This window comes from Urocitellus parryii, chromosome 1 (genome assembly GCF_045843805.1).
Source record: "Urocitellus parryii isolate mUroPar1 chromosome 1, mUroPar1.hap1, whole genome shotgun sequence".
Classification (NCBI taxonomy): Eukaryota; Metazoa; Chordata; class Mammalia; order Rodentia; family Sciuridae; genus Urocitellus; species Urocitellus parryii.
Genome location: NC_135531.1, coordinates 271,028,134 through 271,054,342, shown reverse-complemented (window position 1 = coordinate 271,054,342; position 26,209 = coordinate 271,028,134). Strand labels below are relative to the sequence as shown.

The following is a 26,209-nucleotide window of genomic DNA, read 5'->3' as shown; positions in this document are numbered from 1 at the left end:
TTTTTGGGGGGGGGTCTCTCTGAAGACCCTGTGGATCATCGCTGTGAGCTAGTTGCTTGTCTGTATGCCAAGATGTGAAGAGAATTTTTAAATAATTGGCATTTGTCCTCTTATAAAGCCTACTCTATTGATGCTAAAGTAAATATTGTTTTTCTGTGTGTCATTAACTGAGGATTAATAGTATAACACTGAAGAAGGCATTCTGTTACTAATACTCGAAGCAGAATAAAGATTCAGATATTTAGCAATAACAGGAGCAACCGAAGAAAAGTAAGGAAGTCTCAGATAATATCATGATTTGCACTGTATCTCACAGAAAGGTCATACAACTTCTCAAAGTGGGGAAAGGGTGTTCTTTTCACAGTGTTTCTTGAAAAGACCAGATTTTTGAAACGGAGAATCAAAAATAACTTATTCAGATCGATAGGATTGGAGTAACCTCAATAGGCTCACTCCCCTAATTATACCTAAAGTTTAGAACCCAGATAGGCAGCCCCCAAATAGGAGGGGTTTGCTCTGAGGATTGTTCTCTCTTCTTGACTCCATCAGACTCTTTGCCAAGCAGCTCCCCAGGACTGACAGTCTCTCTTGTATCTGTACAAGTTTGCATTAGAGAAAGAAACTCCAAGCATCTACAACATGGATTGCCCTCTAGATATTTCTATTTGCAAAGCTAACAAGTTTAATACCAAACCCGTTCTAAATTTAATCCCTCTCTTTTGAACTGAAATTATAAATACATAAAAGAATTTTCTAGGCTATTTCTCAAGGAAAACAAAAGGTAGAATTTCAGGGTCACGTTCCGGGGCTGCTGCACATAGTTAGGTGGATTGACTTCCTTTTTCCTCCGGGGGACCCCGCAGCTGGTTTGACTTAGGAGATACAGAGAATAAGCTGCTCCTTTCCTATTTTAGTACTTTTCCTTATATTAGTACCTTTTTTAAACCTCTGTTCAAATAATTCACTGAGTTTTCTGTTAAGGAAATTTGGATAATAAATATAAAATCATATAGGGCTGTCCCTGGAACATGAAGAATTTAGGTTGGTTGGTAGGATTGCTTGGTTTGCTTTGCCTTGATTTGCTATCATAGTTTTGAGAAATCCAGTTCATTTTTTTCCACCACAATGAAAGCAAAATATGTTCCTAATAGAAAATTGGAGAATGCAGAAAAGTCAAAATAGTAAAATCCTAAAAATCACAGTCCCATCCAAACATAATAACTAATAATATTTGGATCCATATCTCTTACCTTTTTAAACTTTCAATAATTTTTCAGTTAGTCTGTTGTACAGTACTTATTCCCATTTTTATTAAACAACAATATGTACACAATTTTGCTTTTTGTCATAAACTTCAAAAGTTTTGGGGTAAAGCCATGTGGATAATTTTCAAATAAAGACAAATCTGTGTTTGTCTGGTATTTTGTGATTCACTTATCACTTGCACACGGTTATTTTTCTTCATCTTTACGATACCATGGCCCTTATTCCCACTCAAATCAACATCAGCTGAGACTGGACGACTTGCCCAAGTCACATAGCTGGTAGGGAAAGATTCTGAATTTCCCCCTGGAGTTTCTGCATCTAATTCTTCACAACAATGACCATCACATATAGTTTAATACATGAGATGTCAGTGGTTCCCTATCAAGCCAAAAATAGCTCCACTATTAAATTGTTAATTGTGATTCTCCGTTTTGCTGACATGAGCTTCTAGAACCTCATTCCTAGTCTGTAATTATTTTCCCTGGTCTCCTTTCCCCAGTGTTTGTGTATCTTTTTTTTTAATTACTTGAAACTGTTACTTTAGTGGTTGGATTTCTATATGAAGCCCTGCTGTGATATTTCTAGGATCCCTCTCTGGTGGATTTTCAAAGGGGTAAACAATTTTAAAATAAAATAATTCCCCAGCGTTTCAATAAAGCCACAATAGTTTTGAGAAGTCAAGTTTATGTTTTCCACCAAAATATGTTCCTAATAGAAAATGTGGAGAATGCAGAAAACTTAAAATAGTAAAATCCCAAATATTACAGTCCCATCCAAACATAATAACTAATAATATTTGGATCTATATCTCTCAGCTTTTTTTAATTTTCAGTAATTTTCAATACCATGTTCAGTTACTCTGTTGTACAATATTTATTTGCATTTTATTAAACAATAATAACATATACAATTTTGCTTTTCACCATAAATTTCAAAAACACCGTTTTAATTGGCATATCTTATTTTATTGGGTTGATGTGCCTTAATTTCATAATCATTTCTTACCCTTAATGACTTCTTATTCTCCCTTTTTATGTGGCTATGCCCTTCCCACATGACTACCACCTAGACTTCTAGACAGGTATTCTGGATTCAGACTCTAATGTCAACATGTGTGTCAATCTAGAGCCACTGTCAAGATTTCCTTGAGCTTTTCTTCTAAGATAATCCATTTCCCTGTGGCTCCTTTTGTAGCTATCTTGATATGAACCCCACCTTCTTTAGGTCCCCCCCAAAACAAAAACCCAATCACTTGCAAAACTTTGTGAGTTCACTAACTTTACCAAAGAATTGAAGGATTCAGCAAATTCATGACAGGTGCTACACAATTATTTATTTATTTACTTCAACCTTTATCCTAGGCTTAATGTCCTTCCCAAAGCTCACTGATGCATTAAGCCTTTCTCTATTACACATGGTTTTCTGAAAATTATAAGCCACTTTTCTTGAAAAGCAATTCAGATATCTTCACTCACTGGGTATAGCCTCTACCAGACTGTCCACCTTTCTTATCCCCCATGGGTGAAGGTAAGCATATTTCTCCACCTTGTTACAAAGATAATATTGCCAAGTCATCCTTGCACATATCTTAGATTATACATAAATATATATGGTTTTACACATATTTATGTGCATATACATATATGCATACTTATGTACATATATACAGGTGTATATATACAAACACATACATATATACAAATATATAAATATTTGTAAATATTATGCAAGTATGTATTTGTACATATGCATATATATATATATATATATATATATATATACATACATATGTAATATGTATATATGTTTGTTATTTCTTTTAGATAGATCCCTAAAAAGGAACTACTGGATCTGGATGCAAAGATATATATTTTTATTGAATGCCTACTTGCTCTTTGCTCTTTGCATGTATTAAATTCACAACACAGGTCCTTTCAGTTCATGACTAGTGAAAATTTAAAATTCATAACCTTAACTTATTTAATACTTACGAAGTAAATATCTGAGGTCTGGTGCTTTTCTAAGAAGTACTACCTCATCTCATCCTGTGAAACAATCTCTTACTAAGCCATTTTACAGATGCAGAGATTAAGACATAAGAATTACTATGCCAAATGTTACATAGTCCATAGTAGCAATTTTCTAGACTCCCAGAAATTCTGGTTCCTGAGTATATGATATACTCCTAGGCGACTAGGCTGGGTAGTTTAGTTTACTTTTTAGTTAGACTTATTCTGGAGGAAGGTCCATGTTGGTAATTTAATAATTAAATTTTTAGGGCCACATGCTTCAAATATGTATTTTCTTTTCTTTGGTGTCACCCAATTGGTTTTTTCCCCTAATTGATTTTGAACTGTAAAAATGAAACTGATTAAGGTCTTTGTGATGAAGCACTGTGTGTTTAAGATCAGGATCTGTAGTTAAAGCATAGACAGTCTACTAGCTGAAATGGTCTTGGCAGCCTGGACTCTACCAAGATGGCAGCTTCCCCACTCCAGGGCTTAAGAATGGGTTGGTGTTCATGAGAAGTTGTAGAATGAGGGGAAGAAAGCATTTGTTTTGGTGACAGGGACCCATTCTTCTGCTGTGAAGTTGCTTTGGAAAAGAGCTGAGGGTTTGGGGAACTAGATCAAACAAATCTCTTAATACTATATAGGAAGAATAGGGCCTATTACTACTGTGGGGAAACATGGCCCTGCTGCATGATAACTGGTCCTGGTGGGTGCTTTTTCCCATGCATAGTAACTTTAAAATAGCTAATGAAATTCATTACTCATTTGAGAGAAAGAGAGTAAGAGTAAAAAGCACTATAAAATCCAATCCAATTCAGAGTAATCTTGGCACATACCTTATCCCAATTGGTGCATTTCCAAAAGAAACACACACACACTAAATTCAGGAGGGACAACCCAACCCTTGTTAAAGCTGTAAATCAATGCTGCTCAGTTCCCATTTTCACTCAATGTCTCTGCAAGGATCAGGATTGAGAAAGTAACTGATCCCACCATCCTTGTATGCGTCTGTATCTTTGACTGAATCCCTGAGAAGATAGCCCCCTTGCTCTAGAGAGAACTACTGGTGGAATAGTCTGCATTCTCAGCATCCCAGAAGTATTATAAAACTTTCATGGCAAATCCTAGGCTGTAGGTGCTGTCTGACTTGTTAAATTTCTTATCCTCCAAATTCTGATATATTGAGTATCTTGACACCAATTAATAAAATCCCTGGGAAGATAGCATTTCACTAATCTACCCTGCCTCAGGCCAAAATTTATGATGCAGATATCCTGGATTTGTGATTCCCCCATCAAAATAACCGTGGTGCGATATTCTAAATAAGAAAGGCCAAATAAATATCATTCATTAATTGGCTGATATGTCATAGCCTGAAATGGAGACATACAAATATGCCCTCCCACAGTAGTTTGCAGGGCTTGCCTTGTTTGGGGAATATCAAGAACAGTTAGGACTTAGTTTCTCTGTGATTATGTCAATAACTTTGAACTTGAAAGCTCTGCTTTGCCTCTTGCACTAATTTGAATAGGATTAAATTTAGGTAAAATTTGGGTTCCAGTGAGAAATCTTTGAAAGACCTTCTTGTCTCCCCTTTCTTAATTAAGTTCAAGCTTCGAGACTAAGCTCAAGTTGGAGACTAATGAGAGATAAAATTAGGTAAAAGATAATGAGAACTGAAGTGTAGAAGGCCACTCAAAACATGCTTATGTCATATTTATTTAAATGTGTGAGTTGCAACATATACTAGAGCCACATCCTCTTGCTCACATTGGTGTGAAGAAGGGGGAAAAAGAGAAAAGTGATGGCAGATATGACCTGGGCTGTTCATTGAGGGCATTGTACACCTAAAGCAAAGAAACTGAAATGAGGAAAAGGGACATAAATGACCAATCAAATCTGTGGTAAGATAAGAGCTTCCTGAGAGCACTTTACTATGCATTTTGTTTCATTTGATGTATTTCATGCATACATATTCATCTTGGGGGAAAAAAGAGGTTCCGGAATAACTGAAGTGTTTTAAACGTGAAGACCCATAAGGGCTGTTGGTGATATAAACATGGAATGCTGCAGAGTCAGAGGTAATGATGGATAAGTGCTCCTGAGGCCTGCAGCTGAACTGGAGTGAAACACCACTACTTGAAGACATTCAAAGTCAATTTAAAATAAAATAAAGCCAAACAAAATAAATGCTGATGCCCAACCAAACATCTGGGGCCTGCATTTGCCTCTTAAGCCATCAATTTTTGATCCTTGGAATTAACTTTTTTTCTGGGAAACAAGGAATTGGAACTTAAAATAAGTCTAAATAAAATAGGAAAGTCACAATGTAGGGATTCTCGAAAGGCTCTTTAAAAATCACCCAAGTCTTGCCATGTGATTCAATATCTTCTACTTCAAAATGCTCAATATTTCACAGAACTTTCACTAAACAGATTGTGTTGGCAATTGAATTGCTGCTTTTCTTCAGATGTCCTACAGACTTCTGCATTTTATTTGCTAAATATAGCCGGTTTACTAGAAGGGCCCCTCCAGGGAGAACAAGCACCTTGCCCTGCCCTGGGCTTGCCTAAGCATGTGTGGGTTTTCTTTTAATGCAGAATGTGCACATTTTATTTTACTTTGTTTTGCTTTTATATTTGGAAAATCATCAAAATAAATATTGAGTGCTACTTTGAGGTGACCATTAGCAGTTTTTAAAACATCGATGAAAGGTTTGGGGAGTTTAGCAGCAGACAACATTTTTCTAAAGACGTCCTCCATCCAAGCTAAACCTATGTGCTTTGCCGCTTGGGGATGAGTGGCCCGTGAGGAGCCAGGAGGTTGGTGGAGAGTTTTCTGTTGTTATCACTAATGTGAAAAATAAAAGAATTTTTTTTTTCACTTATGAGATCACTTTAGTATCCAAACTTCTTGATGACCCCTAACATTATAGTACCCCCCCACACTCACACACAAAGGACTATCCTTGTTCATTTAATTTGCATGAAGATTTCATTAAAGGGATGGGGTTCTCAGGTTGTATCTTTGGTTTTCGGATTTGTAATGCTTTGTTCTGTTTTGATTTTGGAGGGGTCTGTTTTTCTCTCCCTGTGTTATATAGTTTGGAGGAAGAACATCAGTTTTATGGTGAGGCAATAACACCTTCTACCATTTATTTGTTAGCACTCTGGGAGACTTTTCTGGAGGGAGGGCCTTTCTTCTTAGGTTCAGGATGTGAATGCAGTATGATTAGCTATCTTTCCTGTTTTCACCACAGTGTGTCCATGATGGTTGTGTTGTTCGGTTCTATTAGAGTCTGACCAGGCTTCTCTCTGTGGAGACAAAGAGGCTTAGAGCCAAGCAATCAATCCTGACACAGGATCTGTGCTTCAGTGACAACTAAGACGACCTGTGGTACTTTGATTGCCAGCAAGATGCCAACATTTTTAAACTGACCCAAGGAGAACATACAAAGAAGTAGCTAATTCAGCAAAAATGATGATGATCATCGTAGTACTGTAGCAGGTCAACAGAAGCCCTTTCTTCATGTTGACAAAGATCAAGTTTACAGAAACGTGTGCTATGGATGTGCCAGGCAGGCCCCCGTGAGCTCTGGGGAATCAGTGCCAACAGCTCAAATTACCGAAGGAGATGTTAGGTATTTCAGGATCTTCTCACATTATTTCAGATGTGGAAATAATAATCATGTGGCTTTATCCTAAATGCCTGGAGTCTCTGTGACTGCCTTGTAAGTGTGACACCAAAAACCTCTGTGACAACTAAGAAATGAAATCAAAGGACACATGGGGAAGAAGCAAAGTGATGTGTGTGAGTGGTTAACATGGTATTTTTTCTTTTCTCACAGCAGGAAAAACCTAGGCTTCTGGAGCCTTTGGATTATGAAACTGTTATTGAAGAACTTGAAAAGACCTATCGGAATGACCCTCTTCAGGATCTCTTATTCTTCCCCAGCGACGACTTCTCAGTAAGTCTCCTCAATTCAGGAGGGTCCTATACATTGGGTCTCAACTTTCCCCATAGATTCAGAGTTTCCTCTTCCTGTGGCCAATCTGCATTGCATTGCTATAAGACCAGTCCTCATCTGGCCATAGAATGTACCTGAGGGCCTTCTCAAGATGGGAGAGTGGAGGCTCAGCCAGGCAGGGACAACAGGGGCCAGGAGCAGCACAAGGTGCTACCTCCCTCCATCCAGTCCAGCTGCTACTCACTGCCTTCCCTGTATGTGCAGTGCTCTTTCTCCCTCTCATTTCTAAAAGCTCCCAAGCAACTGAAGCCAGCCAGTGGCAAAGACAGGAATGTATTGACACAAAAGATGAAATTCTTTAAAAAATCACTTTTCATCTTTTTTGGCCTTTAATAAGGAGATGCTGGGGCTTAGAGGCGAAGCAAGGTAGGCAAGAATATCTTCAGAGAAGATGGTCTGAGATAGGCCCCTTTAGGACATGCATAACTATGTACAGAATGCTCAAGAGGCTAACAGAGAGAATGAACGAAAAGGAAAGTAATATTGGAGATAAACAGTAAATTATGGATGATGAGCACCTTTTTGTCATAGACATTCAAAACTGATGTTTGTGGTTACTTTAAGCTTTTTAAAATTATTTATATAAAGATCTAAGTATGCAAAGATTCCCATGGGTGGTTGGTGATCTTTCCTTTATTTTCTAAAGGAAATTTCAGCATCTTAGAGCTGGTGCAGAAACAGCTCAAGGGTAACACTGCAAAACAGGTATTGTCTGTGGAAACCTCTGTTGGTGAGTGTAGACCTCAGTTCCCACACTTTACTCAAACTCAAAATTCAGTTGCATCTCTGACCTTTGGGGCAGATCTGGTTTCTTGCTTCTAAAGGGTTAATTTTTTCAGGTTCCTCCATGTATTCATGAAAATGAAAGTATATAGAAGTTAGCACTTCTGTTCCAAGTATGAAGAATAATGGAAGAAAGAAAGGAGATTTGCATATAAGAAAAAGAATTCTTCCAGTCTGTTTTTAAAAATTTTAAATGGCTTCCTCATCATGTTGGCATATTTTGAGAAAGTTATATCTCATGCAGAAATCTCAGTTCTGTGGTTGGATCAGGCTACTGGGCTTGAACTGCAAACATAAAGTTGAACCACCCTTTTTTTTTTTTTAATTCCACATCCTCATTTTCGTTTTTCAGACTTAAGGTAGACCTACCAAAAAGCTTCTTTTCTGTAAAATAACACTGAAAATTGTGAAACTAGGGGCATCTTTTCAAGACTCCCAGCTGCAAAAGAGAACAGCCAAGTATAGATGGATGAAACATTTGCACTGAACTCGAATTCATTTTTGGCATCTTTCCACACTCATTCAAGTTAGGGATTGTCTCTGATTACTCTTTGACCTTTGCTACCCTTAATGGTGTAAACAGGATATTATAACATACCTATTTTCCCCAATGCAAACATTCCAATCAATATGCTGACCTATTTTATTCTGTGCCTGCTTAAACCTTTCTGTAACTCCCCATTGACTTCATGATGAAGTGCAGAGAGCTTAGTATAGCCCGTGACCTCTCAAGAACTAGACCTTGGTCCTTTCTCAGGGTCAGTCTTACCCATCAGCCCATGCCAGCCCGTCCTGCGTAGTCACTCTCACTCCACACTTGACTAAAATACTAACACGGCTCCAAAAACTGCCATTCTAGAGGCCACCTCTGATTCTTGTCTTCATTCATTCAACAAATATAAAATGTATAATACTGAATGTTGGGCATCATTCTAGGAATGCAAAAAAAAAAATTGTCTTGCCCTAAGAGAGCTTACCTTTTGGTGGGAGGAGTCAGGAAAATAAGTAAAAAGATTAATTAACAAGATAATTCAGATAAAGTTCTAGAATAAAGCAGGGCTGAGTGATGGAAACTGACTAGGAGAAAAGCTACATTGGACTGAGTGTGCCAAGGACAGCCCCTCTGATGAGGTGACAACTGAGCAGAGCCATATTCTCCAGGAGGACCCCCCCATGCTAAACACTGGGAAGGACTGTCTCAGGCTAAGGAAATGGCTGGTGCCATGGGCCAGAGAGTTCTCAGATGGAGGATCAAGATGGCTGGACATCTGAGAGTAGTCAGAAACAAGGTGGGGCAAGGAAAAGATCAGGCATTTATGTCTTACTCTAAATGCAAGTGGCAAGCCACCAGAGTGTTTCAAGAAGGAGAACAAATGGCCTTGTGTGTATTAACAACAGATCATTTGGTCTGTGTGGGGAACATACAACAGGGCAGAGAGGAAGCCCTGAGTCCATCTGGGAGATTAGCTCCCCGTCAGTAGATGCCCAAGAGAAGAGATATTGGATGCTACTCAATCCTTACTATCAAAAAAAAGTCATATTCTACAAGTGGCTAAAATATAATTTACATTAAGCAATTGAGAAACTAAGGAGAGAGTTGGAATACTTGCACAAAATTGCTATTTTTAATAATATTTAAATATAGTTCTCCTTCTTTCTTGCCCTACAAAGTACATTTTGGTAATCTGAGAACAGTAGGTAGCCTGCTGACTATTTTTGCATGTCTTGTCAACTCAGAATCATCTTTATGTTTTTAAATAATTGAATGAAAAAAAACAACAATATTTTGTTACATGTGAAAATAATCATGAAATTCACATATCCATAAGCAGTGTTTTATTTGAATATGGATACCCAGATATTTACCAGTTGTTAGTGGCTGCGTTCGTGATGTAAAGACTTTGCTGTGACAGGGTTACAGTGACTTTAGCAGAGACACACAGCCCTAAAAGATTTATTCTCTGACCTTTTTGCAGAAAAAGATGGCCCGTCCATGTTATGCAGTACAACTGCATTTGTTTTGGAATTCTTCCCTCACCCTCTTTGTGAAGTGTAGCCACTTCTCTTAAGTTCCCTCTGGCATTACCTGCTCCATCCACAGCCTAGATTGCATTTTAGGGGTGTTGGTCGCCAAGAGCAAGTTTCCATGCTCCTGGCAAATGCATCATTTCCTGGACTTTTCCTTGAGCAGTGGGCAGGGATTCTCTGGAATTCACTCTCCACTCAGCCAGTGGGAGGTGGCGACCGAATGGCCATACAAACCCCGTGGTGTTGAATGCTGGGAGGGGACAGTGCTTCCCAATCCCACATCCATCCAAACATCTCTCGTCGGATTTCTGCCTTGTGGATTGGAGACTCCAGCTCACTTTTGCTTCCACGTTTCCAAGCACCCACACTTGCAGCGCCATGATTCATCACGCAGTTTGTTTAATCAATATTTATTCAGCACCCATGAGGTTCTGAATATGGAACAGCACTTCCTAGAAGAGAGGGGCTGACAGGAAAAGCAGGAGCTCCGTGCTCTGGGAGCCTGTGCCCTACTATGGATGGAAGATAAAGTTGATGAAAAGCTATGCTTAAGAAATGCCAAGAAATGCATATGGCACATGTTATACCAAAAAGGAGATTATTCTTTTACCAAGGCACTATTCCGTGCTTACATTTTGAGCACAGACATTAGAAGTGTGTTCCTGCTCCCTCTGCCAACCCAAGCTCCCCTCACTCTCTTCTGCCTAGTCTTCCTGCTTTCTCTAAACCTTGTCTTACTTTGATTCATTCATACTCAGTACTCAAAGGAACCTTAAGAAACACACGTCAGATAATGTCATGCCTCTGCTTAAATCATTCCAGGGGCTCCCCATTGCCCTAGGAGTCGAATCCAGCTTCTGTGGTGGTCTCTGTTATCTGACTCCCTGATGAACTATGAGCCCCTCTTGCCTGGCAGCGCCCCTGGGGAGGAACAGAATACCTGGAATTCTTTCTGTTCTCTACCCTTGCCAAGCTCATCTGCCCTGTAAAATCTGTATACTCCCTACATGGCTGGGTCCACTCAGCCCAAATGGCACCTCTTCAAAGAAGCAATCCACATTCTGGCCTGCATAGCCCCACTTGCCTTGAGTTACTCCATCACGTCACCAAGCTTGATTTTCTTTGTAGCACTTGTGACTACTTTGAAGGTCTTTATTTGCTTGTTCATTCCTCTGTTACTTGTTTCTCACCACGAGATTGTAACTTCAGCAGGACAGGGACATTTGTCTTGACCATTGTGAGATGTAGAGTAACGAACTCTAACCCCATCCCTAACCTTAAACATAACCATCATCTTTGCCCCAGCACTTGTCTTGGAGCAGGCAGAAAATTCATATTTTTTTTCATGAATTGCCTTTCATAAACATAGATCATTATTTTCAAACATAACTTTGATTCTTTGAGTATCTTGAGGACCAAAAAGTCATTCCAAAATAACACTCTTGAAAATGAAGAGAATAAAGTAATTGGCTTTGTTTCATGATGAGAAAACGATTGTTAATGTTACTCACCTCTTGACACAATTCAACACTGCATCTTAAAAATCAGCTCTGAGACCACTGGGATCCCCTCTTCCATCTCCTTCCATGGAGCACTGTTTCTGCACATAGCTGACTTCAGCTTCCTGGTTCTACACTTCAGTATACTTGCTCACTTGCTATCTGTTCACTTGCTTTCTGTAACTAGGCAAGGAAGAAATCAATTCATGTCTGTACAACAAGGACCCAACGCACTGTCTGGTTCGTGGGTATTCAGTAGAGATTGTTGAATATTGTGTTACAATATTCTTTAGGTTAAGTGGATGAAGTAGAAACATTTTTCCTTTGTCTTGGCACACTGGGTAGAAGTTCTTGTGGCATGTGCACTCTGGGATCAGGCAGTATGAACTTGCACCACCTCCATCATAATGATTCTCTAGAAATAAGCAGTACATATGCATTTGTTAATCCATTCAGTACTACTTTAGTCATTGTAGTTGTTACGCTTGTCCCTCTCATCTTTCTTTTTGAGTAGGTGGTAATAGAAACTTAGACCAAAAAAAAAAAAAAAAAAAGCACTTAGGCACTTAGTCATCAAAGTGTGACTCAGTGAAGTTGTTGAGGAGAGTAAGGAATTCAAGAGCTAAAGCAGAGTTTCAAGGACACAGTGAATCTTGTTGTTGAATGATTCAGTTTAAGGTGATACTGATGCAAAATAGCACCACAATGCGAAAGCCAGAAACGCATTTCTTTCTTTCTTTTTTGGTACTGGGGATTGAACTCAGGGGCATTTAACCACTGAGCCACCTCCCTAGCCCTTTTTTATATTTTATTTAGAGATAGGGTCTTGCTAAATTGCATTACTTGCTGAGCAAAAGATGCAGAAAGTCAGCGTTATCGAATCATTTCTGGGACATACAAAACCATAAATAAGAAAAATCAGAGGTTTGAAAGCTGGGACTATTGCACACATGTATTGTTTTTCAGTACCTTCCATACGATAAAACTCCTGTCTTTCGACTAAGATTCATGGGCCACCTTAGGTGAGCTAAGTGAATATATCAGGAACAACAATATGAACAAGAATAGGGCTTATATTTGGACAGTTGAAGTTGTAACACTGGACAGTGCCATTTTCTATGCCACTTGACTGGAATAAGCTATCAAGAGAGTTACAGTATCTCCTCAAAACCCACCTTCACATCAGGAGTCCAGATTCAGGGCTCTAGGGCTCCCCAATGGATCCTGCAATTGTCATTTGCTTACTACTAAAACTGAATGAATAACAGATTTCATAATATACCAATGGCTTGCTCTTCTCATGGTATATTTTTAGCTATAAAAAGCGACTGATATTTGGGGACTTCCAGATTTAACCACATGGGTCATTCTAGGAGAGGAAACAGAAAGACATTAATATGTTTTAAATTGCAAAGCAGAAAGGTCATGAGTTTTCATTGTTTTCTTCTGAGACACACTTAACATTTTATAGGAATCTCAACTTCTTTTTAATCTGTGGCTTCTAGGCCTGAAGAGCGTGCTTTAAATGGTTCATAATGTTCCTGCAAGAACACTCTAATTGCAATTTGAAAGCTAAGTAATAGTCTCTGTTGAATTAGATCCCAAGTTATAATATTCCTCTCATTTACAAGCTAATAAAGCTAAAATTAGGGAGGACTCTTGACCAAAGATATAGAGCAACTTTAAGGACAGAAATCAAACATAAGCACCGGGACTTTTGACTTTCTTTTCTGTCTAAACAGTATGCTTTCAGCTTCATAGAAAAATAAGGTGCCCAACTTTAGGGAAATATTAACTCCCTGAAGCCCACAGTGAAGATCATTAGAAAATTACTAGTATAGTTAAGCAATTTTAGCTGTTAACTTTATTTCAGTGAGAATATGCAGACACTCTGCCCTGTGTATGATTGTCCTAGGAACGTACATCCACAGAAAGCCTTGTACATGAATATTCAGAGACTCAGAGCCCCAAATGGAAACAGCCCAAATGTCTATCAACTGATGAATGGATAAACATAATGTGGCATATCCATACAAGGGAATAATATTATTCCTCCATCATCAAGAATGAAATACTTATACATGTTACTGCTTGTAGGAACCTTCAATGCATTATGCTGAGTAAAGGAATCCAGTTAACAAAAGACCACATATGTTATGATTCCTTATGTATAAAATTTACAGAACAGACAAATCTATAGAGACAGAAAGCAGATTAGTGGTTTCCAGGGAATAGGGAAAGGGAAGGCATGGAGCAAACTGCTGGTGGAATATGAAGATTCTTTGGTGAGTGGTAAAAAATGGACCTGGGGTTGTGGCTCAGTGGTGGAGCACTTGCCTGGCATGTATGAGGTCCTGGGTTCGATCCTCAGCACCACATATAAATAATTAAATAAATAAATACACAAACAGATAAATAAAATAAAGGTCCATTGACAACTAAAAAAATATTTTAAAAATTAAATAGTGAAGATGTTTGTACAATTCTGAATATTCTCAAAACTACTAAATTCTACACTGTAAAAGGGTGAATTTTATGGCATCTATCAATTACATCTCAACAATGCTCTTATTTAAAAATGAATCTAAAGTTGGACTCTAGACTTCACATATGATGTAAGTAATAAATGATAGAGTTCAAAGAAGAGAAATGTGTATGGGATGAGCTATATGAAAATAAGATACTAGGGCCTGGGTTGTGGCTCAGTGGTAGAGCACTTACCTAGCATGTGTGAGGCACTGGGGTCAATTCTCAGCACCAATATAAACAAATAAATCAAATAAAGGTCAACAACAATTAAAATAAGAAAAAAGAAAACTTGTAATCATTGTGCATTGCTGGTAAGAATAAAAAATGAAAAAGAAAATAAGATATGGACAGAATAAGGAAGAGAAGTGGAAGAATCTGAGTAGAGGCTCTCTGAAGGCTGGTGGCCAGCGTGGAAGAAGCAAATGACAATTGCAGGATTCATATTTCCTTATTTATAGGTGGTGCTGAGGATCGAACCCAGAGCCTCACACATGCCAGCCATATGCAGAGAGGCGTGAAGGGCAGCCATATTGAGAGAGGAATGGAGGGCAGGCTGTGGTGGTCTGTGTCCTGTCTTGGACACAGACAGAATGCTTTCAGCTTCATAGAAAAATAAGGTGCTCTTCCTGGGGCCACACCTGTAGGCCCTAAGCCAAACAGGTTTCTTCATAGGGCCCTCCTGAGCAGTGAGCTCAGACTGTAGCCTTTGTGTCCTGGCCAAGAGACCCTCCTGCTACAATGCATATCTTTATGTTGTTGGGCACTTTGCTCCTGCTAACGCTCACATTGTTTCATATGTAGAATGTAAGATTATTAGGTGTCAATCAAAATCAAATTTGTTTAAGGAGATGAAAATGTGAATTACCCTGATTTGATCACTACGCACTGTGTATATGTATCAAATTATCACATTATAATCCATAACTCTGTTAAATTAGAACAATAATTAATTTTTTTTTCAAATAAAGAATGTTTTTGTACTTACCCCCTTAGAGGTGGTGAGGCACATTTTGAAACCTAGAAAATAAGTCACACAAAAAAAATCTGACAAGAATTGTTTAGTAATTGGTCAGTACAAGAGTGTAACTCCTTGAACCTCTTCCTTACTCACATACTTAATGTATGCTTACTGTGATGCTATTCTAAATGTCAACCAGAGTTTTTATTAAAAAAAAAAAAAGTCCCCATTTTTGACTTGGCTGGATCATGACAATGACAATTATTCAGCATGTATAATTGCTTGTCAATTGTGCATTTTCCATAGTTTTCAGCACAACAAGAGTGGCCTTCCCTATAAAGCACAGTGAAGGTACTGAAGAGATATTCTCGTTTATTTAAAAATAAGTAAGATAAAATCACATTAACATTTTTCTAAATGTGGCAAAAAAATGTTATTTTAGCAATTATTATAGGTATCTTCTCTAATAGAATAAAAGGCAATATCAGTGTCAGTAATCAGGTAAATTTGGATGAAGTTCACTTTTAAAACACTTGCTTAGGCCAGAATTCATCATGAACTGGGAGTTAACAGTTTCCATTGAGAAGCTGTTGACTTCTCTTGTTAGGACTGATGGATTGCCTTGAACACATCATTTCTGTCCTCCTTTGTGAGCAGCTGGAACCTGCACTAATGTCAGAGGAAGCTTTCTCAGCCCCAGGATAGGACAAGCAGCCTGTTGTAATCTTTGACAGTGGCCTTTGGCCAACGGAGAAATATCTCTTCTGTGCCTGGAATGAAGTCTCCCCTGGTCACTTTAGCCAGCAGAATGGATGGTGGCTGCGACAAAGCCACAAGGACTACCCACAGTCCGGTAGAAGGAACCAGGAAGTGACAGGGCTGCAGTTGAAGGGGTCTGAGCCTCCTGGAGGTGACATTGCAAACACCAGCCTGCATGCATCCTTTCAGGAGCCTTTTTATTTCCAGACGCCTGATCTGCGGACAATTAGCTCCTTATGAAACTCTGACCACCAGGACGGGAGCTCGGCTGAGAGCCAGTGCAGCCTCAGATCTGTTTTATGCTCTGGAACTATACTAATTGTCGACCAGAGGTTTTATAAAAAAGAACAGGAAGTCTGTTGTGGCCAAGGCATTTTGTAGTTGTCCGAAAACATCTATTTCTCAGAAAAGAAATTCTTTGTAACCATATTAATACCCTTAACAAATATGATCTTTATACTTCTTATTTGAACAATTCATTTTTGCTTCAGTAAAAAGACATTAAAGAAATCTAAAATAAGTGCAACACTGCCACTGTTTTTAAAGCTGAAATGTGATGGAGACCTTTTGCTTTTTCAGTCCAATGCTCCAGTATAAACAAACTACAAGTGAAATCAGTGGCATGTACTAGGCACATACCTTTTGCAAGCCTTATGTACTTGGAATAAGGTATTAAATTACAGTAAGTGCTTAGATATTATAAATTAAGATTTCCAATTTATCACATGATTTTTTTGAGAATGTTTAAGCTACAGTTATAAAACATCATTTTATGACTGACATCATCAGGAATCACTCAAGGCATGACGAGGCAGTTTTTGTAACTCCACCTGCGTGAATTTCCTGTCTTGTATGTTGTGCCTGAGCACTAACTTAGGCATGAGGGCCCGTCTTTGCTCTATGACATCACTAACCCAGTAGCCATATGCCTACTGTTCCCAGAAGCCTGAGCCCACTCTTCTGAAACTTATTTTAAAAAAGAAAGTGACTTAATTCAGTAAGTATTCACTATATCTCACTAAGCCACAGAGCTGTGATCTTGGGACAACAGGTTTACAGTTCTACTATAAGCTTAATGTGGAGTCCTGTTTCTCTACTCTCTGTCTGATGGACTTACAGTAAGAATGCAGTGGAGTGACGTAGGGGGAAAATGAGAACGAGGAACGCCTGGCACTTTGTTTTGTATAAAAATTTTTATCATAATCACTATAATATAGAAAATTTTTCAATTAGAAAAAAAAGAATCTCTAATATTTCCAGTAGATTAGATTGTAAAATGTAACGTTCTCTGGACAACAAGCAAGTGACAAACCATATGTGTGAATTACCTGTCTAAACAAGAAACAAAATCATCCCCAGATAATTGAAATTCAGAAATAATCCCCAAAGCTCAGTTTAACCAGGGCTCTTAATCTTTTCCAAACTTTCAAAGAAGTTTATTTACTATTTATCTCCTAACAGATTGAAGAATATAAAATCAACAACTTGACAGAGAAAATTCAAAATAAATTCAAATAATAAGTCAGTTGACGCTATCACACTCCACCTGGGAAACAGCCACACCCTGATTTGTCCTCATATATCCGCTGGTTCTCTGTGTCTAGAATAGTTTGGATTGGTTGCCACAGCCCTTTCAAACTACCCATACAGTGGCCCAGGGATTCCGTCTATGGCTGTTATTAATATGAGTGTTTATTGGGATGGGCGTGGTGGCACACACCTGTAATCCTAGCTGCTCGGGAAGCTGAGGCGGGAGGATCATGAGTTCAATGCCAGCTTCAGCAACATAGCGAGGCCCTAAGCAGCTCAGCAAGACCTTTTCTAAATAAATGTTTAAAAACAAGGGCCAGGGATGTGACTAAGTGGTTGAGTGCCCCTGGGTTCCGAAAAAAAGGGGAAAAAAATGATGAGTAGTTAATTTTACTCTATGATACATCTGGAACACAGTTTTCCCATTATTTTTTGTCCATTCATCTTGTTAGATTCATATGACTTTGTTCCTCTTTCACAATGTCAGAACCCATGCTTTCCTAAAATGCATATGCATGCACACACACGCATTGCACACAATCACGCATAAAAACACATAAGCTAACACGCTCACATTCTACACAAATGCACACTACATAAACTTACACTACCACACATGTACACATTCAAATAAAATACACCCTCATGCACAATCACACTCTCACACTCTCATACATATGCAGACACAACCACACGCTATACTCAGGCACACATACTCCACACAGACATGGAGTACACTCATGGGCTCACACACACTCACACATCTCACACTGAACATAAATATGTATATTCTCATGTTCAATAAAGTCAGCAAATAATCACGTAAGCACCAAACTTGACACTTAAGTTATAACAGTGAACGAAACAGACAGAATTTCTTGCCTGCATGCCCAGGAATGAAGAAAAGGGGAATTTGAAGAAAATATGAGTCTGGAATTGGTAAAAAAAAAAAAAAAAAAAAAAAAAAAGGAGTGATAGGAACAATGCTGTCTTTGGTGGCAGAGTTTTCTGCAGTGTGTGTGTGAAATCAGAAGACTAACCTCATGGGACCCCTGTCCTTAACTGTGTCCGAAACTAAGCATGAATTTGAAATCTTATCTGTATCAACAATCAGTCCAGAATAATGCCCCTCATCTGGACTGGTCTCAGTGAACTTTAGTTAGTGCTTTAGAAACCCTGATGGCTCACTGTGATTTGGAGAATATGCTATTTGTCCTGTGGATGTACATAGACACATTCTCTCAGCATCTGTTTAACCACGAAGGTGCCCAGACTACAGGAAGCTGGTGGCTAGGGATGCAAAACTTCTGTTTTAGGGCAAACCCTACTCCTCCCCTGCTTGAGTACACTTAAATAGGAAACAGCCCATACATTTCCATTTTTGGTGTTTTAAGAAGTACTTCATATATCAAATCATGTTTATCCTCTTAGTAGGATATTATTTGTGTAGAAAGAAAAAAAAATATTGTGCTAATTTAAACAAAAGTAAAGACAACAAAAACATGGTGTATTTTCTTCAAGGTTCAGATTTTCTGAACATTTACCCTCTCCCACCCAACTATGGCTGTGAGCATACTTAAGCACACACACATATGCACACACATGGTTCCTAAAAGGGCCACATTTGCCTTGTTGATATTTAAGAGATTATTTAAAGTAGCATTAAATAGCAATAGCTTGGTAAGCTTTTACCTTTATTAATCTTAACATGAACAACAATGATGATGAAAAGTAAAAGATTATGATAAAATTAAGCTAAAGTAGAAATATGCAATGTCCGAAATTTTTGTTTTCTGCAGGAAGGGAGAAAGAGCTTAAAATGATGAGTTTCAGTGAAGGAGCAGTGAAACGGATCTGACTCATTAATCCCTGTGGCAATGCATAGTGACAATGAATGGGATGCTCGGACCTTCTTTCACAGAGAGGAAGTTGGAACAACTACACAAGTCTCTCTGTCTTGTTATCTCTACACTAAGCTCTAGCACAACTTCCCTTGGGGGTTTTCAATGTAGTGATCTGCTTGGTACCTTTGAAGATGAGGGTTTAATTTCTTCTCATTTTTCCTCTCAGGCAGCCACAGTTTCTTGGGATATCCGAACATTATATTCAACAGTACCCGAAGATGCAGAGCACAAAGCAGAAAATTTGCTGGTGAAAGAGGTAAATGTGACGCTTCTAGTCTGTTATTTTACAAAATTTTTGCCTTCCCCCAGGGAATACTGAATGCAATTTACTGTTAAGTCCCTACCATCTCCCACTTCTCTTCAATGAACAACTAGACATGCTCCCAGCAGCCTTTCAACTGTCACCTAGCAGCAATTTCCCATCTTCCTGTTATCCATGTTTCATTATCAGGAGACTGTTAAAGTTTCAGATTTTCTTTTCCTTCTTTTTTTTTTTCCCTTTAGTTGAAATCCCCATGTTGAGAAGTATTTGAGTACATTTAATAGAAAGATTTCACTTTCATTTATTTGCAATGCCTAGTAAGAAAGACCATACTACATGAGAATTTTGGACAATAGAGTTTCTATTTTAAGGGATATTTTTCTTTTGAGTACTAGCCATGGAAATAGTTATGCTTAACTATTTCCACTAATAGAAATAGTGTTAAGGGGATATTGATAGAGCATCTCCTTATATTTAATTGAAATATAAGAGGCCTACAAATTGGTTTCTTCATCTTGTCCCCAGACTCCAGGCCACATTAGGGCAGGGATTGAGTCAGGACACAGCAGTTTTTAGAAGACATTTATTGAATGAATAAATGAAGCCAGTCCTAGTCCTCCTTTATAGAAAAGGCAGGATGTGGGGAAAAGGGTACTCTTGTACATTGCTGGTGGGACTGCAAATTGGTGCAGCCAATTTGGAAAGCAGTATGTAGATTCCTGGGAAAGCTAGGAATGGAACCACCATTTGACCCAGCTATTGCCCTTCTCAGACTATTCCCTGAAGACCTTAAAAGAGCATACTACAGGGATACTGCCACATCGATGTTCATAGCAGCACAATTCACAATAGCTAGACTGTGGAACCAACCTAGATGCCCTTCAATAGATTAATGGATAAAAAAATGTGGCATTTATACACAATGGAGTATTACTTAGCACTAAAAAATGACAAAATCATGGAATTTGCAGGGAAATGGATGGTATTAGAGCAGATTATGCTAAGTGAAGCTAGCCAATCCCTAAAAAACAAATGCCAAATGTCTTCTTTGATATAATGAGAGCAACTAAGAACAGAGCAGGGAGGAAGAGCAGGAGGAAAAGATTAACATTAAACAGAGACATGAGGTGGGAGGGAAAGGGAGAGAAAAGGGAAAATGCATGGAAATGGAAGGAGACCCTCATTGTTATACAAAATTACATATGAGAGGTTGTGATGGGAATGGGAAAAAAACAAGGAGAGAAATGAATTACAGTAGATGGAGTAGAGAGAGAAGAGGGGAGAGGAGGGGAGGGGGATAGTAGAGGATAATAAAGGTAGCAGAATACAACAGTTACTAATAGGGCATCATGTAAAAATGTGGATGTGTAACTGATGTGATTCTGCAATCTGTATTTGGGGTAAAAATGGGAGTTCATAACCCACTTGAATCTAATGTATGAAATATGATATGTCAAGAGCTTTGTAATGTTTTGAACAACAAATAAAAAAAAAGAAAAGGCAGTGACAAGATCTAGACCATCAAGTCAAACTAAAAATAGTAGTGTCTAAATGTGGCCTTTAATTCTAAGAAAACAGTGTGTGCCCATTAGAAATTAATTAAAGCCACATTTAATATTAACACCACGCACAGTTCTGAAACATATTTGACTCAATACAAGCTGGACTTTTTAGTGTACATATTAAGGCTGATCTGATTCATTAATCGTACATATTTTATGTTGTATTATACAGTCCAGATCATCATTTGCATGAATTCACATGTTGGTTTTTTTTTGGTTGTGTGTGTTGTTTTTGTTGTTGTCGTTGTTGTTTTGACTAATTTGCTTATACTGCATTTATTTCCAAAGTTCACATTGAATTACAAGAACTTCTAAGGAGATAGAAAAAAAAAAAAAGTGTACACTCGGATACCATCAGGATATCTGAGAATGCTGTCTTCATATTTACTGATAAAAATAATATATGATGTCAGGACCATAGTATTTTTGTTCTAGAAGAATTTATTATCTGATAGTACATTGTGGTTTTTTTTAATGTCTGCAGATCCTTTTCTGTGCTAGAAAGCCAGAATCACTGAGACCAGCTCTACAAAAGTCCAGTCGTATATTTATGTTAATTTTGGCAGCAGTTGAAATTATCATGATTTTGAATTCCCAGCTAAGAACACGTAACCAGGTCTTCCTGCATGTCATGTTGTTTACTAAAATATTGCACTTTCTTCATGAAGACCCTTAACTTTGTTGTTCAATTTATTTCCTATTACCTGATAGTTTCATTCCAAATCCAAACCAGACATTTTTAAAATCCATTTTCTTTTCCTATTATTAATTGCTGATATATTTTAAAAAGCTATTGATTTCTAATAAAAATAACTAGTTATTAAACTCTTATCCCAATAGTTATTTGATAATCAGATATATAGTCTCTCATCTGCAAATAAATTTTATCTTTTCTACCAAGTATACTCTTTCTTCAATTTTTAAATTTTTTTATTTGTTCTCATTAGTTATACATGACAGAAGAATGCATTTGACCCATCATAAATAAATGGAGTATAACTTCTCATTCTTCTGGGTGTACATGATGTAGAATCACACGGGCCATGTAATTATATTTGCATATATAGGGTAATGATATCCAATTCATTCTACTATCCTTCCTACCCCTGTACTTCCTTCCTTCCCTTCACTCTCTTCTGTTTCTTCAATTTTTGCCTTACTCTGATATCCAATATCCCTAAAACAATGTTGAATGAAAATGCTAATATTTCACATCCTATCTTCATATTTGTTTTAGGGGGAAAACTATTTTCTTTGCTGCATTATGAAATATGGTTTTGCATACTGGTTTCTGATGTCTAAATCATGTTTTAAGAAGTGTCTTTCTTAGTTTCTTTTGAGTGTTTATAAAAACTTGCCACACTCTTGTCATGTGTATGTTTCGTCTTTTAATAGGACAGCTTTTCTGCTTTAAGTTAGTATTATAATAGAATTAATGAGTTTTTCTCTGCATTTTATTTGCCTTTCTGGTATAAACTTTTTTGTTCAAGTTGTATTATCACCTTATTGTGCTATTGTATTCGAATTGCTACTATTTTATTTCAAAAGTTTGCATTTATATCCGTGAGTGAAACTTGGTTGTAGTTTGCTTTATTTTCCCCCTTTGTGTTAGGGAAATGTTATCTTTAAAAAGTAATTAGGGAAGCACTAACTTTTTTCTGTGCTGTGGAATAAACAATCAAATAACACAAAACACTATCTAGAATATTCAAGTGCATATTTAACAGAAGACTAAAGTGTTATTTAATAGATGGTAAAGGTGCCTCTGCAAAGTCTTTGAGGAAGAGTGAACAACTCAACAAATAACATTTGGCTATCCATTTTGGAAGAAAATTGGTTAGGTCTGTATCTCATATTACATAAAAAGTAAACCCTAGATGAATGAAAATATCTAAATTTTTTTATACCTTTATTTTATTTGTTTATTTTTATGTGGTGCCAGGGATCGAACCCAGTGCCTCACACATACTAGGCAAGCACTCTACCACTGAGCCACAACCCTGGCCCTGAAAATATCTGAATTTTAAAAGCCAAAGTTATATAAATGTAGGGAAACATTTTTAAGTAGAAAGTTAGGGGAAAATGAACAGATTTAACAAAATGAAAATTTTAAATTTTCATATGATGAATGATATTATAAAGTCAGAAGGAATATTTAATCAAAGAAAATATTACTCATGGTATCTTTTGTCTAATATACTGAATATTCAAAATGAAGTTCAGAACAAAAAAAAAATGCAGTTGGTGTGGCCAAGAGGCACACACTAGTAGAAATACAAACAAAAATTATGCATAATATCTAAAGGGAGAGAAATTTTAAGATGAACATAATTTAATGGTGGTGGAAATACAGTGAAAGAAATACTCTCACACAGTGTTCAAAATATGTCTATAACTTTTGAGATATAGTTCACAAATATCTTTTCAGTAGCATCTATAAATATACACATGCCTCTTATAAAAACAAACACATCTTATAAAAAAAAGTGCTGTGTACTGCTGCTTTGGAAATTTGGAATACCAATAAGTAGGGGTAGGATTGAAACATTTCAACACATTTGTTTTTGGTAACAATATACAGTCAATAGAAACTGTATGTGTGTGTGTGTGTGTATGCATATGTTCATAAATAAATATATATATACACACACACACATATATATAAGTATATATACTTAAATATCTTAATTTGGGTGTTCATGATATATTGTCAATATAAAAAAGCAAGTCACAGAATGCATAGTGTGATATTAAAGTTATTAAAAGTATAGTAAACCTATAGGCGTATGTGCAAATATGTTTATATAAACCTAGAAAAAAAGGGGAAATGTAGACAAATCGAACTCATGCATTGGCTACTCAGAGGTTTGGGATGATAAGGGGAAAGGGAGAAATTGATTTACAGTCTATATAATTCTATCCTGTTGTGGTATTAATGAATGAATGAACTTTGTAATAAAATATTTTGGAAGAAATTATTTAAATAGACTTTCAAATGTTGCCAGAATAGAAAGTGTACCGAATCTATTACCTAACTTGTCTCTAAAAGTTAAAATCCGATCATTCTTTATGTCATTGGTTAGCCCTCTAAGAGACGACTTCAGGCCCATGGTTTGGTGATGGTTTTAGGATGGTAATGAAATGTCATAGGGAGTCATCAAATCTCTTGTGCACTCTGCTTTGATTCTACTTGCTGAGCTTGTTCGTCAGGCATAGAAATCCATTAAACTCATCTGTCAATTCTTGATCATTTTTAATGCAACTACTGTGGACTTAGATAGGATTCTTTAACTTCAGAGACTTGTCATCTGATGGTGCTTTCACCTGTTTTGTTAGTGGATGGAGTATTTGTGTCCAGTTTTGCAGTAATTTCCTTTTGGCTGTGAAAGTTGCTCTCACATGGACCAGGGCCCTTAGCTCTTTGCTGTGGGTCTCTGTACAGAAGGCTCTGGGGCCCTTGGACTGGTCATTGGCCTCACACCTCCTCCTCAGGTTGCTGGCAAGCATCCCTCTGAGGTGGGGCCAGTCAGCACAAACCTTAGTCCTAGGACTGACTCAAGACTCCTAAGGGCAATCTCTGGATGCAACCATGGGTTCCAATTCAATGACTTTCCAGGGGAAAGGTTGACTTTTTGAAACCCAGACACACCCACAGTATTATTCTAGGTTCTTAGAGGCCTTGAGTTTAATGTGTTTCCACAACTTCTGCTCCACAAATGTCCAAAAGGACCCATTTTAGAACCCCACCATCAGCTGAGAACAGGTTGAACACAGTATTTGCTCTTCTCTTGTTATTTCTCCTGGGAGGACATTTCTTACCTTCATTTTTGTTCCTTGATTTCCTTTGGACGCCTCGCAGCCTCCTTTTCTCACTTCCACCCTCAGCTTCTCACTTCTCCTAAGAACTGCTCCAAAGAGAAACCAAGTACAGTGCCTTTCACCCCAGTCCCCCAGGATCTTCCCAACTCGTATTTGGTTTTCTTCTGTAACACAAACAAGTCTTCTTGTCCTGCTCTTCTCACTGTATGGATCTAAGGCAGAGAAAGAGGAAGAAGGAGGAGGAAGTCTGAGAAGAAACTCTTTTATTCCCTGCTAATTTTTGTGTGTGTGTGTCACTATCAATGAAAATGCTTCAAACCCTCTCATGCTTTTGCTTGGTTTTAAGGATGGAGACAAAGTGTGATCTGTGATTTATAGGATGGGAAAAAGAGAACCCCTAATTATAAGTATCCCTCAATGGTAATATCAGTAGTCAAGCCTGAAGACAACAGATTTTTAAAAAGTGATCACCAGTGAACTGGTTCAAGATGGAGAATGGTTTAAGGTGGAGAATTATGCTAGCAGACAGTCTTGACTTCAATTGCTAATGCAGAAAAACCTTTATGGACTACCTACTTTGTGCCAGAAAAGCTACATGCAGTAATTCCAAACAAATACTGCATCATTATCATCATTGCCTCTTAATAATGGGAAAACTGTGTCATAGAAAAGTGAAGAAAGTTGCCTAGCCAAGATCAAACAGCTGGGAATAGACAGATCCACATCTGGGACACAGACCACGTGGTCCAAGGTCCTGGACTCTTGACCACAATGCTAACGATGGTGCTTTGTGCTAGTGGTCTTCTGGGAGGAACACCTCTCTCAGTCTTTGCCCTAATGAGAGCACTGTAGTTTCTGCCAGGTGATTCTGATGCACATAGTCAATGGACTACAGCCCAAGAACAGTGGCTGAAATCTTGAAACCCTATTAAGCAAGGATTAAAATGAATTCATAAACTTTTGTAAGGTTTTTGTGGCAACACATGTTTGCCTTATCGCGGCTGCTGTACTAAGCGACCTTTTTGTGCAACCCTGCGCTAAATTGCCCAGCGGCTCCCTGCAAGGTGGTAAGGACAAATTCTATGGTTGCTAAGCAGCAAATTGGCAAGAATCTAGTTTAAACACATCAAGCTCAATAAAAATTTTGAGTTCTCTCTCATATCACCACTTTGACAATTCTCAGCCTCTTGTGAGAGGCGGTAGACACCCTTTTCTTTTTTAATCTTGAATGGCTTCATATTTTTAATGGACATTAAATGAGATGAAGTGTC

General features: G+C 37.8%; 1 protein-coding gene across 1 annotated transcript in view; it reads left to right on the top strand.

Annotated features, from left to right (window-relative positions):
• The window catches only part of Dock10 (dedicator of cytokinesis 10), a 194,541-nt gene that overhangs the window by 44,954 nt on the left and 123,378 nt on the right, over positions 1-26,209 (top strand). The window contains exons 2-3 of the mRNA XM_077799593.1: positions 7,126-7,245; positions 19,462-19,551. Coding sequence (XP_077655719.1) covers positions 7,126-7,245; positions 19,462-19,551 — 210 coding nt within the window. The remainder of the gene's footprint in view (positions 1-7,125; positions 7,246-19,461; positions 19,552-26,209) is intronic.